General features: G+C 36.2%; 1 protein-coding gene across 5 annotated transcripts in view; it reads left to right on the forward strand.

Annotated features, from left to right (window-relative positions):
* The window catches only part of ATP11A (ATPase phospholipid transporting 11A), a 123,814-nt gene that overhangs the window by 53,494 nt on the left and 53,812 nt on the right, over window positions 1–16,508 (forward strand). For all 5 annotated transcript variants that reach the window (XM_063337900.1, XM_063337908.1, XM_063337926.1 and 2 more), the window contains exons 2-4: window positions 6,212–6,334; window positions 15,077–15,166; window positions 16,335–16,415. In XM_063337900.1, the coding sequence (XP_063193970.1) occupies window positions 6,212–6,334; window positions 15,077–15,166; window positions 16,335–16,415 (294 nt within the window). The remainder of the gene's footprint in view (window positions 1–6,211; window positions 6,335–15,076; window positions 15,167–16,334; window positions 16,416–16,508) is intronic.

The following is a 16,508-nucleotide window of genomic DNA, read 5'->3' on the forward strand; positions in this document are numbered from 1 at the left end:
GCAAGAAAGATCAGAAAACCAGGATCCACCAAATGGTATGGGTATGGCTTGGTCAGGAAATTTACTTGTGGACCTAGCACTGTTTTCTGTAGTTAATGTATACCCAGGTTTGCTTCTAATCACATCCCATACCTGAGATTCGTAAATAAAATAACCTATTTGAAGTCAAAAGATGTTTATTATGTTCTCTTTTTTCTCCCTCTGTATATACTTATGTCCAACATTGTGTGATTTATTAGGCAATTGTATTGAGAGTTTTAATTTCAAATGTTATTTCTGATGAAAATCACCATGCAAGGATTTAAAATGCATTTGCAGTAAAGAAATACGGTAGTAAATATTCTGTAGCAACAGTATAAGGCGACAGATCCCATGACAGTGGCATCTCCCATAGGAAATGGGTTAATTAGGAGTTTATTGGAGAGAGTTCTTCTGGTTTTTTATATTTTTTTATATGTTTGCTTCTGAAGTACTGCATTTTGCTATTCCATTAAGTTAGTGGTTTAATGGTGTATATCCATATGGCTTATAGGTGCATGAAATAATTTACTTCCTGTTTACAGTGCCTAATATTGAGGTAATCCTTTTTCAGATTATAAAACTTGATAAAGAATTTATCTGATAATGATATGTTGGAGTTATTTTGTCTGTGCCATTCTATATTCATGTGAAAATTCTAAAAACAATCTTAATAGCTTTTAAAGTTATATTTCATTCTGAACTTGGTTCATTCATATGGAGGGCTGATATAATGCTGTGAACAAAACGTAAATCTTAAGTGCTTTGTAGAGGTCTTAGTGAGTTTGCCTAAGTGAGTGGATAAGAATTTCACCCTTTATCTCCACAAAGAAATAAATGTAAATTCATGCGGTTTTTTTTTGCAACGTGGGCTATTTCAATTCTTAATGTCTTTTACTGGCAGGAAATGTAGATTATGACAGGAATGTAGATTATTCATTTTTTTATTTCTTTAGAGAGATTCTGCCTTTTATGATTCATAGGTCAGATCTGCCTTTGAAAGGAGACTGGGATTTGATTGTATTTGGAAAGGCTGGGTAAAAATTTGCACACTGCGCCAGGGTTTGCACAGGGGGAAGGCAGCACATTTACCTGCAGAATGATGCTGAGTAAGTATAGAAGAGGAGGTACTCAGTACATTTGACAAATGAAGACAGAGATGAGATTATATGATCTCATGGTTTGGTAAAAAGTGTATGACAAATAAAGGAGACAGTTTTCTTAAGATATTAGAAAGGAAAATTAGTTCCTTTTTTCACTTTGGTGAATTACAGCTTCCTGAGATATTGAGGTTGTTTCTTTCCACTGAATGAAAAATTAGAAACTGAGAGCATTTTTTTAGTGCAGAGCTGTTGTAATGTATCCAATTAAATATGAGCAAAATATTCTACATGCAAAAGCTTTTCTTCCACACTATGCACCATTAGTTCTTCATGCAGATTTTGAGTGATAATAGCTTCTCAGCATCTGTTATCCTAAAACTCCAAAGTGATTGAGCAGCTGTGTGTTTGGTGTGCATTTTTAACAATGGTGATAATTGGTTTATTGAGATCAAATAGTAGTGTTTTCTTGAAACACCAGGCTGTTGCCACAGCCTGCCTCTACATGTGTGAAGTATTTCAGCGTGAAAGAACTTGAGTTACAGCCTGGATGAATAAGGCTATAGCTGATGCTGAGAATTCATTGCTGTCAATCTGTGGTTAGAGTATACTGTCCGTTTATGACTCTTTCTGAGAAAGCATTTAACAAAAAAGTAGAAGAGAATATCGTTCAACAAAGCGTACTTAAAATCTGCCCTGGCCAGATTGTATCCAAGTTTTCAGCTGTACTTAATGATATATTAACTTATTTTAGTAGAGTTTGTGTTTACATTGTTTGGTGAGAGAATATAATTTGGAACTGAAGATTGTTGCTAGTTATTATGCCCAAATTACCAGCTCAGTTGGAGACTCAGGAAATGTCATTCATTGTTTCCATTGAGTTCCAAACCATAAGTCAAATCTCTTTACTAAAAATACTTGGAAAGACTTGGATGCTTTTAAGGTCAGCTACCTTTCCAGGAGCCTACTGCTAGGATCTTCCTATCATCCTTTTGCTGTCACCTGTTGAATACAATACCCCCTTGTCTTTTTAGATAATATATTTTTATTTAAATTAAATTTAGAGAAAAATTAGCACAGTAGCATGAAGGTGAATCTCAAGCTAGTTTCAGTTTGATTTTTTTTCAATCAGAAAAATAAGCTGCATGAACATTTGAGCTTATAAAGTATAATCCTGTTAACTGGCTCTATTTAGTGTTACGTAAAGATGACTTAGTCTTTTGCTGGTCTTTGCTTTCTGTATTGCTGACCCTACTTGAAAGACTGAAAACTAAGTAATGCTTCTTCATTGATGTGCCAATGAAACTAGGTCTCAGTACATTGAGCTTTATACTATAAATAGAAGCAGATAATGCTAAGGTTTATTTATGGTTTCTTGGACATATCCTTAATGGGCTTAAGTAATAGAACTTAAAAAAAAAAAGTGAATATAGTTCCTTGTTCTGGCAGCAGCATCAGATTGCTTTTTTTCAGTTACCCTGATGTCATTCTGTTAATGATCTCTCATGTGCAATACCTGAACATTAAAAGATTTCTGGATCAATGTATTTGGCTTTGTAGGTTAGTGTTACCAGACGTTCAATTGGTGTGTTTTGATTTCTCTGTGGCATGTGTCCTGACTTCTACTGCTATTTTTCTAAGAGCATCTTTTTCTGCAACTCGTGCAGAAGCTTCATGCGAGTGAGTTTCCTTGTGGTGGTACTGAATAAGGCATGCTACTTTTTGCATTGTGCTTTTACTTCATGGAAAAGCATAACCTTACTCTTCCCTGCTAAATTTTTATATTTGGACTGTGAATGTTTTGGGGTTCTGAAGCTGTTGAATTAGGTCAGGCGCATTTATTTTCTAGTCTCTATTAACATATTGAAAACAAACAAACAAAATGTTCTGTGCTAGCAGATAGTTAAAAATGTTAGATATGATTTTGTATTTTTGTGGCAAATTTATCAATTTATGATAAGACCAGATCCAATTAAGGTAACAGATAAGATCATCTTGATTTTATATCCATACTTAAAGTACATTTTATAGAGCCTTTATTTAGGGATACAAATTCCAGGTTGTGACATTAAGTTGGTTTACTTAGTGTGTTAACACAATACTCCAGGGCCATCAGACCTTTAAAAACTGGTAGTAGTACAGGAGAATGCTGTTTAGAGCTCTGACTTTTGTACTTCCTAGCTTGATAAGTAATTTCACAGAGGACTGTTTTAACTGAGTCATGATAAAAATCAGTTTATACTGTGAAATCTAAAAAAAATGCTTTTTTTTAACTAATAATATCCTTGTCAAGCTGTCTTAGATTGTCTCATAATAAATATAAGAGATAAATTGTCAGAATGGGCCTGTGTTAGAGGGAAGGAGTAGCCGAGGGATTTCTTCTTGATGTTTATGTTTAAATATTCTTTAACATTCATGTGTTGAATTCCCATTAGCCCTTTATGCAATCGTCTTTGAATTCAGACACTTAACTGTATCAGGAGTAATCTTTGTGTTGCTTTTATTTCTGGAATGTCCTTCCTAAGGAAAAATTAATAAACAGTGTACAATTTTACCTACTAGAGAATATCTCACTCTCTTGCATTTCTAAGAGTATTACTTGGCACAAGTCTCAATAAATCATTTCTTTGCATTGTACATTCAAGTGCACTGACAAGGTAAAAATATATTGTGTTCCAATAAAATGGTAAAAGATACCACATTTTGTTCTTGGCATAGAAGGAAGGTGGAATATGGAAGAATTTTCATTGCTTTACTTCCTTCCAAAATATTTTGCTTGCTGAAAGAATCCTACCTGTTCTTCAGAAGTGGGCTGAATGGCAGTTTGCTTTTTGGGTTGTGACAAGTATAATCAATGATATGGGAGGAAGTTGTCTGCCTGGAAAATCAGTGTAATTTTTAAACTAACCCATGTCCTAATTTCAGGTCCATATTGGAGGGATCTGACGTGTGAGAAATGTTGTATGTGCACTCCCGCTAAGTCAGGATAGTTACGGAGCTTAGCATAAGCTGTGATTTGGCTGTTGGTGTGTCTTATGAATGGCTGTCACTTTTACTTCCTTTATAAGGAGCTTGTCTTTCTATGATTCTATGATAATAATTAAGTGGTTCTTTCAAATTATTGAATATAGAATACCACATTAAAATGGCTAAGAAAAACTTTGGTTTTACCTTTATTTTTAGTTTTATGCCTAGTTTTGTAATTTTAGCCTTTGGTAGCTTCTGAACATAATACCTTCATTTTTCTGTATTGTGCAAGAATTAGTAATGATTTAGGATCCTTTTTAACTAGTTCTAGTATAAATGTTTGGGACAGCAAAAATTGCTTTTTTTTAAGCCTCTTACTTTGCTTTACATTTTACTTCATGACTACCCAGCTATTCTGTAGTTAATAGTCTGAGTCCAGTAGGTTTTCTTTCTATATTTTTTCATGTTCCCACCCACCCCCAAGAAAGTCATGCACATCACATAAATAATTGTTCTATAAGCTTAACCAATCCATATTTTCAGAGTATTGCAAGATTTTATACATACATTTCAACAACAATGTATGTTGAAAGTTTGTTCTTCACTTATGGGTTGCACTTAAGGCTGTAGAATAATCACATGAAATGAACCAATGAAGGAAATGCTAGGGTACACATATTTTTGAGAACTAAATTTTATTTTAGACTTATTAGCCATTGCTGTACTAGTAAAGTAAATGGGCCCAGAACTATTGACAGCAAGACTAGCTAGAAAAGAACATACCATGTCTATATGATTAAACTCCCTCTTATTGTCAGGAACTGCACAGCTACATCCAGCTGCTTTGGGAAGTGATGCTTTGGTTGTGTTCACTACCAAACCGCCCCTGGTATTTATTTAGTGTTAGTTTGCTAAGTAACAGGCTGACAGTTTACCCTTAGAGACAGACAATCAAGCATCAGTGCCCAGGTGCGCTTTCAGGACATGTTTAATATACTAAATAGATGTAGCTGTTGAAAATGCAGAAAAGAAGCTTCCCTTTAATATGCTTAATGGAAGTATATGTAAATGCATCATTACAACATAAAGCAGAATTTTTGAGTTTAAATTGATTACATATTTAAATATTTAAATTACTCCAGACTTGACCTAACGATTATGTTAGAAGAGCTGGTGCCTGGGCTTCGCTATGTAGGACAAAGTATTAGGAATGTATGATGTACCTGAGAAGTATTTTTCATATGGTAGATGGGAATTGAGAAGACTGTTGACTAAGGGATGAGCATTTTGTAATCCAAGTCCCTGAAAAAGCACTAACTTCTAAATGATAATAATAAAAAAATCTGTCATTTTGTTTTTATTTAAATACTTTTGTACAGTGATTTGGACTTTTTTTTTAACTGAAAGCATAGAAGTGCTAAATTTGGACAAGCTGTAGGTGTGGTGGAGTTTCATGATGTAAATACATGAATGTTTTGCTTTGGCTCACCTACTTGTTTTCTACTTGCAGACATAGGTTTCATAGAAGAGCAAGGGATCTGAGTTGATAAGCTGAGGTCTTTTCCTGGCAATCTTAAGAGTTCCTAAACTTGTTTGTGTTTGGGGAAATTGTTATTACTAGTATTTCAGAGAACACAGAGTTTCACTTTGCTGCGAATGAAGTACCAAGTTATGGCTGGCTGGTCTTAAAAATGAGATGTACTTGTCATATATATAAATGTTTTAATTAGCACTGATTTTTGTCAGTGGTAAGATGAATAGCAACCACATACTAAACTTACATACAACACTTACTGAATATCTAATTTGACTGAGAAAATCTTAAGCCATTCTTCTTTTTTAAGTTATAAAACTAAAAAGTCAGAATAGTAATTTTCATGGATTCCTCTTTTTTTTTTTTTGTCTTAAGGGAAAGTGCGGTGTAGTTTAGGCAAAGTTTTGACTATTTACTTAGTTTTATTTGTTTTACTGCTCTTGAGATTATAGAGAGAAGTGTGTGGGGTCATGCAGTGATGCCTATATATGTGTTGATGATCAGACACATGATTAGTTAATTCAGTGTGTGGCTCATCTTACTGCGGAAATACTGAGTGAACTGACATGATGGCTGTTCTTTCTCCCCATAGTGCGCTGGAGAAGAAAATTGGGTGGACAGTCGGACTATTTATGTTGGGCATCGTGAACCACCTCCAGGCACGGAAGCGTACATTCCACAGAGGTTTCCAGATAACCGAATAGTCTCATCAAAGGTAGTAGTATTTTCTTTTATTTATTTCCATAAATCAGAGTAAGTTATTCTTTGTGCTTTTGTTTATTTTCTTCAAGATTTTCTTCCTATACTTCTTATATATTTCTCCTTTACCATGACTGGCAAAGGTAAAATGAAGGTATCTCAAGTTTCTTCCACAAAAACTAATTGCCAAATTGCCTCCACCATAAATAGGAATAGAATGACTGCTCCAATGTTTACTATCATAAAGAAAGCAGTTTTCATTTGGGGCAACCCTGGAGTAAAGAAAATCTTCCCAAGGAAAGACTGCGTCCTTTATAGTCTAAAGCAATACCTCAAAGTACTATAAAATGGCATGATCGATAGAAGTGCTCAACAAATGAAGCATCTCCACAATAACAGTGCCATTCCCCTCAGAAGCTCATGTTGACAAATTCCCATAGAAATAATATTCTTTTTATCCACGTACAAGTGGATCATTCTTGAACTCTTCGTATTGTGATGCATTCGTGCCCTTTAGAAACCTTCCAGTTATCTCTAACTAGTAAATCTTTCTGTAAGCTTCAGGAACTTTCTGTGAGCAGTTGGGCTGTTGGTACTCTCCACCTGTTTAGACTGACTGGCTTGCTTTAGCCAAAGGTTTGTACTGCAATGGCATGGAAAACTGAACATTTACAGCTTATTGTATGGCTAACACCCCAAGAACATACAAATGTTTAATGTGCTTAGATTTTGATCTTCATGAGCACGCACCTTCAACCAATTAAGAAATAATAAATTCAAAAGAATAGCTCCTCTTCATCTATCTGAACACTTGCCATCCATTATATATAATGGCAAAGCTGTAATAAAACCCACGCTTTTTTTAAACCGTGTCTCACTTATGTGAAATTTTTGTATTTTACTATCTTCCTTCACTACCGTTTTTACTACATTCTTTCTGTACTTTGTTCAAAGACAGTATAATAACAAACAGCACACTATCTAGGCATCTTTAATTAGATAGAATATTCAAAAGGTAATGCAGTAAATAGTCCAGATGGAATACAGTCACACTAGTACAGTGGGAAATCCTTTGCTCTACGCATTAATTTGTATTGCCTTTTGGATTATTGAAGAGTAAATACATTTTATGCAAGGACTTGCATTCCTTCTGGTTCCGTAAGCTAGCTAGCTGTTAACCTTCCACTTTGTCCTTGTCACTTGCTGCCTTATGAATGCTCTGGAGGGTCACCTGCCATAGCTTAGGAAACATGGATGTAAGCTTCCTGAAAAATGATCGAATGTATAAAATTAAGATGGAAAATCCATAATTGTCAAGAGTAAAATAAAGACACATGCATGCAAGCACGCTGTGTAATGTTACCTCAACCATGAAGGATATTTCCTTCATCTTTCATCAGTAAGACAGACAGTAACTTTCAGCTATGCTTTTATAGGTCTTTAATGCTTATATAAGAAAGTATATGATTGCTCTTCAAGGATGAGGAACTCTGATCTTCCAAGTACAGATTTTACCAATTTAAGACAAACTGAGTTTCTAAAAAAGGTAGTTTAAAACCATGAGGCTACCTTATCAATTAGATATCTGTATTCTGCTATACTAACAAATGTCCTGTCATAAAGCCCTGAAAAAAGATGGCAGCTTGAAATAACTAGGAAAGTCTAAGCTTCACATTATTTCCTTACAAAGGTAAACTTTAGTGTGCTTTACCAGAGGTTTTCTGGTGTCAGCAAGATAGTAATTTGATTCCAGTACAGAGGGATATTTCTTGTATATTGCAGTGTCACTATGAAATGTGGTTAATGCTCTGTGTGCTTAATGACATATCCCTGGTCATGAAAAATTATATCTAAACAGACCTTGGCCAGACAAAAATGCTGTTTTGATTTGATGTGTTAATTCAATTAATGATTTTAACAATGCATTACAAAAAAAGCTGCGTTGAAAAAATAAGGGACAAAAATTTATGTCTTTTGGATTGTGCATGCAGTTTGCTTACGTTCTAGAGGGTAGTGACCTTTGTAAGGTGGATCCTTATGATGATCTAACTTTTAGCTACTTCAGCTGCCCAGGGTGTTAGCCTTTAAAGTAGCTGTTGTGTGCCCATCACTGAGTTTATCATACGACAGTGATGCAGCACGGCAAAATATCAGCTGGTAGTCCCAAGGAAACAAGCAGAAGATAGTATCATTTGTGGGGTTGTTCAGCCTGGAGAAGGGAAGGCTCCGGGGAGACCTTATAGTGGCCTTCCAGTACCTGAAGGTATTGAAGGGTAAAAGAAAGCTGGGGAGGGGCTGTTTGCAAGGTCATGTAGTGATAGGAGGAGGGGCAATGGTTTTAAACTAGAGCAGGGTTGGTTTAGATTAGACATTAGGAAGAAGTTCTTTACAATGAGGGTGGCGAGACACTGGAACAGGTTGTCCAGTGAGGTGGTGGAGGCCCCATCCCTAGAGACATTCAAGGCCAGGCTTGATGAGGCTCTGAGCAACCTGATCTAGCTGAAGATGTCCCTGCTTACTGCAGGGAGGTTGGACTAGATGACCTTTAAAGGTCCCTTCCAACCCAACACATTCTATGACTCTGACTTCTCATCAAATACTGATACAAACATTGATTTGTATGAGAATGGCCTGAAACAATAATGCTGCATGTTGAGAATCCTATAAATTGCAAGGGAGACCTTAGCTACCTTCAGTGCTAATCCGATTAATTGTGAGTCATCTCAATTGCAGTGACTAATCGTTAAATAAAACTAAGTAATTTTGACATGTTTCAGTGGATGTTGTTGAAATGTTCCTTTCTTCCAGCAGAAGTTCATGCCCTTGTGCTGTACCTCTTCCCTGCAGCACTCACTCTTAGTGTCATTATAAAAACACAAAGACTGAGGCGTTCTGATTTCTCATTTCATTGCCACCTTTCGAAGTAATGTTAATACTGAAGCTTAAGGAACTAAAACGCCTCCACCAAGATGAGCCACTTGGAACCCACACCTCTCCAAGGTGATGCTTCATAACTGTAAGGATTTGTCTGGCCTCTCTAGGACTGTAACAGTTTCAAGAAGAGGAGTTCAAACACAGCTCTAAGCAATGACATTTGAAAGTCAAAAAGCATCCAGAGCCCACAGTGGGAACCATCATGGTCGTGTGTTTGTGAAGCTGATCAATGTTTGTGTAGCGTGCCGTGTGGGGGCAGAGAGGATGGGTAGACACAAATGCATATGGGACAGGTACCAATACAGGGAATGTTGTGTGTGCCTTTTAGTGTGTACATATTGATCTGCTCTAAAAGCAGCCGAAACATGGAGCTCCTAGCTTCTGCCCAGGTAGTCCACTGACTCACAGCCATACTGGCTGAAGCAGAAGGTCAGATCTGACACTGCAAGTGTTAAATAGTCAGGCCTGCCCATCCATGTCAAAGGGACAGGAGATGTTAGTAATGAAGAAGAGTAAATGAGCCTGATCAGCAGTCAAACTCAAATGCTTCTGAATCAATTGGAGTGTGCCTGGTGCCAGCTCAGGGACAGCAATACCTGCGATGGGATGAGAGTGCATGAGCATGCAGTTCTCCTTCCAGGCATGATAATACAATTTCCTTCTGTGGACATCTGCCAGTGCCTAGAGAGAACAAGGAAGAACTGTTAGCTCTTGATGATCCTGCTCAGGGTGGGATTTCCAGGACAAAAGTGCTCTGCAGCCTCTCTTGTGCTCCCAGGAGAAGCCATTTACCATTCTCCTGACTTAGACCAGGATTATTAGCGATCTTCTATTCTCTGCCGGTACTGCCCCTAACGGAGCCTTTAAGTATTTCATATCAGTATGGAGTCTGCATGGAGTGAGAGAAAAGTGGAAGGAAAGCAAGCAGGTCCAAACTCAACACCAGGGAGGAAAAGCATAATTCTCCTCACATTACTCGCTCACTCTTGTACAGACTTGCTTCTGTTTTCCTAATGCTCTCTGCAACTTTTGTCTGTAGTCAGTCATCCTTGCTGTAATTTTTTTTTTTAATTGTAATTAGATAATCTTCCAGATGCTGGGGGTTGTCTTTGTCAGAGGAGTTCCTGTAGATATAGCCCCTATTTGATAAAACTGAGGGTTGCTGAACAAGGGCTGATAAAAAGATAGGTTGCTTTGTTTGTAGTGGAAATTCTGTTTTACCTGCAATTATTTTTAAGAAACCCTATGACAAAATACATATGCATTCAAATGTGTAGGCACCATTTGAACTAATTTTGCCAAATCAGTTTCATTTTTGCACTCTGAGCATACAAGTGGCTCTGAGTCATGTGCAAAAGCCCCATGCATAACAGAGTTTACAGTGATCCCTGTCATGTGAACCACCCTACATCATGTGGTGTGGAGAAACAGGGGTCTCGTCCTCAATGGAGTGCAGGTGGTGTACATGGTAATATTTTCATCAAATCATAGTTAATTCTGTATTTCTACATTAATTCCAAATTGTCCTAAATGTTGCAAAGTGCTTTTCAAAATTTCATGGATATTACTATTACAATTTTATTGAGTCATATATAAGCAAAGAATTCTGAAGCTTTTTGCTTGAAGAAGTTAGTGGAGACTGATTTAATACATCAAAGAACATAGATCAGATCAGTTCAGCTACAAACATCCTATGTGGTTATAAGCAAGTTGCTTGAGATAGATAAGCCATACTCTCAACTCAGCTCTTAGGATTTGAGTGAATTATTGATTTCCTTTTTTCACCCCCTTACTATGGTTTTCTCTGGCAGCTCTCTTTTGGAGTTCGGCAAATTGTGGTTTAAAAAAATATTTATAAATAAAACGAATTTTAAAGAAATTGTCAAACTTTTGATCAGACCTTTTTTAGCTATTCTGTTATCTGAGGGATAACTATATGTGTGTAATATATGCAATAGTTAGGTTGTTTTAATAGTATAATAAGGTATTTTTATATATATAATATTATGTGCGTATACATACAGTCCAGTTAAGCTGGCAGCTTTAAGAATATATTGTCTCTTGGCAATTGATAGGTACTATAGAAATCTGTATATTAAAAATACTAAAATCACTGTGGACTGTTCAAGTTTTGTGTGTATGTGTGTCTTGATCTGTTAAAAGAAAAACATGGAAAAACTTTTAAGAAGTGACTACAAGGTTATTGTTCAGCTTTTATCTGTTCTTCCCTGAGTTTATTATCCTCAAGATGGATTCTGTTTTCCACATGGGATGAGAATAAGCATAGCAAGATAGCAATATAGTAGATATTTTTGTCAGAATAGCATTTTAAGCATTTAAAAGAAACAGTGGAAAAGGTTGAGGGCAAGGAATGAAATCAGAGCAGGTTAGAAGCAAGGTCACTGTTTAAAACAAATAAACTGTAAGAAACTGAGGTGTTGACAGAACTCAGTAATGCAATATGGAGTGCTTTTTTCTTATAGCTCCAGCTTTTGATGTCAAGTGATTACTTAAGAAACTCTCCTTTTACTTAAGAAAATATCTGCCTCTTAGGACGGAAAGAGAAGCCTGAAACGTGAGCATTCTGGTATACTTGAGTTATGCTGTTTTGACTTGAGACAGACTGATTTTACAGTTCTTTGCGCAGTGCTTCAGATGCATCTGTTCGCACAACGTGTTCATCTCTTGGATGAATACGTAACTACTACTTGCTGTCTGATGTATTATCTCCTGTATGCAAAATGTATGTACGTGCTCTGGCCTCTAAGTCTTTTGCAGCAATTGAAAAAGATCAGTTAAGCCTCTCCCAACTTAAAAGCTTCAAATGCATAACTATTTGGATAACCTTATTTTCCTTCAAGTGAGGTACAGTGACAAAAGGTAGTTAAATGTACACAAACTGCTTTTCAGAGTTTACAAAGAGCATGAGTAGAAATTATCTGAGGAAGAGAGGTGGTATTAACTCTCTATCTGGGCATGGTAATCTGATGTAATTAATATCTTCATTTTTAATGTCTTCTCTTTGAAGACTTTTATTTTGTTCCAAGCTAACTAGAGTAGAGAAACTGCCTTGAATGCAGTCCTGAGATAAATTTTGTTGAGTGGCTGCCACTCTGTTGTTTCTCCTGGGAGTGATTATGGTGGTTAAATATTAATCATCCATTTGTAGATACTGCTCTGAGCTACTGATGGCTGGGGCAGGAGGAAGTCTGTCTAGACATCTTAGTGGTCTTTATTTCATGCCTAAACTCCTTCAAAAATTGTTACTACTTTGAAGAAGAATGGGCAGAATAAAGATGTACTTTGTATGTCTGAAACCCAGTGTAATAAAGTGCTAAAAGTCTGTCTGGTTTTTTGAAAATAAAGTTTTAAGAAGTTCTTTGTGTTAAAGAAGCATCCATTTTAAGTGACACCTCTCAGACCATGAAAGTGATCTGCTCCCAGGTTACTCATTTTTGTTCAGGTAAGAAGAGTTGCTGACCAGAGGTGGAGCTGTGGGAAAGACCACTGCTTGACAGGGAAAGCAGTGAACTGAGGTTGGAATACGAGGAGAATCAGATACTAAGGGTAAAGATGAACATTCGACCTTTATATAGGCTGTTGTTTTAACTAATTTACTTGACTTCCTCAACCAAATGTTTAAAATATCTAGTTAGTCTGGCAACAACATGCTGTCACCACACTTTCAGTCAAATAACCCTCTAGGAGATTAAGCAAGAAGTTACTGCGTAAGAGATTACATTTTTATATTATGAATGGTGATTTGGGGAGCTTGTATAAATCATCAGACGTTAACAGGCAAAAAAACCCTTTAACATGGAATAAACACTTGTTCTATCAAAAAAGATAAACAGAAAAATGTAAGCAAAAGCTTTTCACTGAAACCTCTATTCATTTTTCCTTCTCAGCAGGCAGAGATTAATAAAAATAAGCGCGTAAGATTAGAAAACAGGGATAATTTGCCTGATAAACAAAGTTAATGATGAAAATACAAAATTATTATCATAGAATACAATCTGTATCGTCATATATCACAACAGCAGTTTTGAATGATCAGGACTGTTGTGTGAGGAAAAATAATCCAGTCTAACCAGTTCTCTTTCAAAATTCCAAGCTAAGTAGCTGGGTAGCAGGGAGTGCAAGCAGCATTCCAGTCTGATGAAAAGTATTCTGATTGCAAGACGAGAGCACTTGACTTTCCAGCTGTTGCATGTGTGCCTGCCTGAGTTTTGGCTTGCTCAGAGGTGATTTAATATTGAGGTAACTATTAAGCAGGATAAGTGTTTGCTTAGGCCATATTTAGAGTAGATACTGATTTTTGGCACATGATAGTACAAGAACATCTCATTCTTTTGTCTTACGCATGTCCAGGCTTTAACCCCCAGCAGGTAAAAAAGTTGCTCTACGTAATAGGGGTCTCATATACAACTAAGCCATGCTTCCTCAGGATCCTCTTCATCTGTAGTTGTAGCAGTAGTATTTTTCTTTTAGATCTCTGTGTGCCTTTGCTTTCAGGGCCAAATGCAGAAGATGTCTAACTCATGGCATAATTTGCATATCAGCAAGTATCAGTGTAACCTGCCAAGAAGAGACAAGGCATATTTGTAGCAGAGCAAATAAATGAGGAGAAGCTTCTTAGCCCATCTTTTTTGAAATGAAAATTACATTGGAGTTGTCATTTTATTATGTGTCAAATGATGATTTCGATAAAAAAATGATACAGTGTTAGTTTTCTCAAGCCATTTTTTTCACCTTTTCACACATTTTTAGCTGATGTTTTTACATGCATTCCAATAAGCAGTCCTTGCAATTTTTTAGAGAGCTACAGAGTGAGCTGTGTAAAGAGAGTATGGTTGAATCTGCTGCAGGGAAGGGGCTAGGTGGCATAAGGTCCTTTCTCTCTCACTTTTATATGATTTTTTTTTCTTTGAAGTTTTTGCATTTTTTGTTTGCACTTTTATATACTCTTTCCTATGTAATTTTATTAATCTTTAGATAATTTGTAAGATCAGTAGAGAAATCATAGAATCATAGGGTTGGAAGGGACCTCTGGAGATCATCTAGTCCAACCCCCCTGCCAGAGCAGGGTCACCCAGAGCAGGTTGCACAGGAACGCGTCCAGGCGGGTTTTGAATGTCTCCAGAGACACAGACTCCACCACCTCTCTGGGCAGCCTGTGCCAGTGCTCTGACACCCTCAAAGTAAAGACGTTCCTCCTCATGTTGAGATGGAACTTCTTATGCTCAAGTTTTTGCCCATTACCTCTTGTCCTGTCCCCGGGCACCACCAAATATGTAGCCGTTTACTCTTATACACTGCTATAGTTTATTTTGAGGAGCATGTTTGTGTCCAAGCCAAGGAACAGAAGAAGCACCGACAACTTTTATTTGGTCAACTTTGCTGTGACTGCATAGTTAACTCCTAGAGTGCCACCTACCTCCTCAAGCCATGCATACAAAATGGAAGTGGTTTAAAAGTGCTGTTTGAAGTGGCTAAGATGTTTTTAAAGTCCATTGATGGCTTTAAATAAACTGTTCTGTAATAAATCTCTGAATGAACAACCAGCATTGTTGCTAGTCAAAAATTATGTCAGTCCCTCATACCAAGATTATCACAGTTCAGGGAATTGATATGATTCCAAGAATACATGATTGCCAATTTAAAATTCCATTTCAGTCAAATATTAAACAAAGTAACGAAAATACTCCTGCTTCTTCTATAATTTAATTTTGAATTGTGAATTATGGATTTATTTGATTTTTAGAACACAGATCTGTATAATAGTTCTCTTGCGAACACTGATAATCTGTACATTTGTTTTCAGTACACGTTTTGGAACTTTATACCGAAAAATTTGTTTGAGCAATTCAGAAGAATAGCTAACTTCTATTTTCTCATCATTTTCCTTGTTCAGGTAAGCTATCCCCATTTTTCAGTACACTTCTGGACTCGTCCTAAAAAAAAAGGAGTTGACAAAGTTTTAAAAATGCAGTGGTTTTGATGACTGATGAGGTAAATGGTTGAGCGTGGACAGCCTTTTACACTAATGATGTGACAAAAAGAGTTTTATTTCATGTCCATGTTGTAAACCTGAATCTAAACTAAAGAGAAATTGACATAATCAGTGGTTTGGTGGCAAGATGTCTCTTGATAAAATTGAAAAGAATGAGTGTAACTTTTATTTTTATTTTGTAATAAACAAACATCCAGATCAGTAAAGCCATTCTTATTGATTATGTTGATGATAAATTTCTGTTAGTTTTGCTAAATATTATATTTCTTGTAACAGAATGATGCCGTTCGTTTCAGTGGTCAGTCAGGCCTAAACCATGACACACTGTTATCAAAGTCTGTAGAAAAACTGAAATATAGGTGCTTACACCATGCTTGCTTAGGGCAATACATAAATATTTGGTTTTTTAATTACTATTTCAGATAACTAATTTGCTGCTTTCTGGCTGTCTTCATTCTGAATCTTTCTCAATCACTTAAATGTATTAAACAGTAAAAATCTTACAAACTTAAGTGAAAAGCTATATTACTTTGCACACCAGATTGTGTAGGAAAAAAAAGCTATGTAGATTTCCAGGACAATTTAGATTTTCTTATCATTTGAACTCACGCTCTGGATTCTGCCTCTTTGTTTAGAATTGCAGAAGCCACAGCTCCATATTTCAGTATTTACTCCTTGCATGCATAAGAGCAGCTGTATTGTATAACGTGTGAAAGTAGTGCCATGCTAATTTCTAATGCTGCTCAGTAATTTTCCCTCCAAAGCTGCAACTTTCCAGTCTGGTACTTAAACCTTTTGCAAGTGTATATTTTTACTAGGCATTAACATCTGAATGTTAATGTGATCTAAATATAGTATTGTGTCTTAATGTAGCATATAGATACTTTTAAAATTTTGTTTGTATAGTATATATTCTTAAAACTGTATTAAAGTACTGTTCTTTTTAATTAAAGTTCCTTGATGCTTTGTAACATGTTGGTGATATGATTTCTTGAAGCATCTTGCTTGAAAAATTGACTGCTTACATTCTCAAAAATACAACAAGAAATATTTGTTCCTTTTGTTGCAGTTAATTATTGATACACCTACTAGTCCAGTTACAAGTGGACTTCCACTTTTATTTGTCATCACCGTAACTGCTATCAAACAGGTGAGTAATTTAGCGAGCAAAATTAAAACTAATGAGAACATTATTATTTGGTTTGCATTTCAATTTTCCCTGCCTTTTTGTGTTAGACTGTCT

The sequence above is a fragment of the Chroicocephalus ridibundus genome, chromosome 1 (genome assembly GCF_963924245.1).
Source record: "Chroicocephalus ridibundus chromosome 1, bChrRid1.1, whole genome shotgun sequence".
Taxonomy (NCBI): Eukaryota; Metazoa; Chordata; class Aves; order Charadriiformes; family Laridae; genus Chroicocephalus; species Chroicocephalus ridibundus.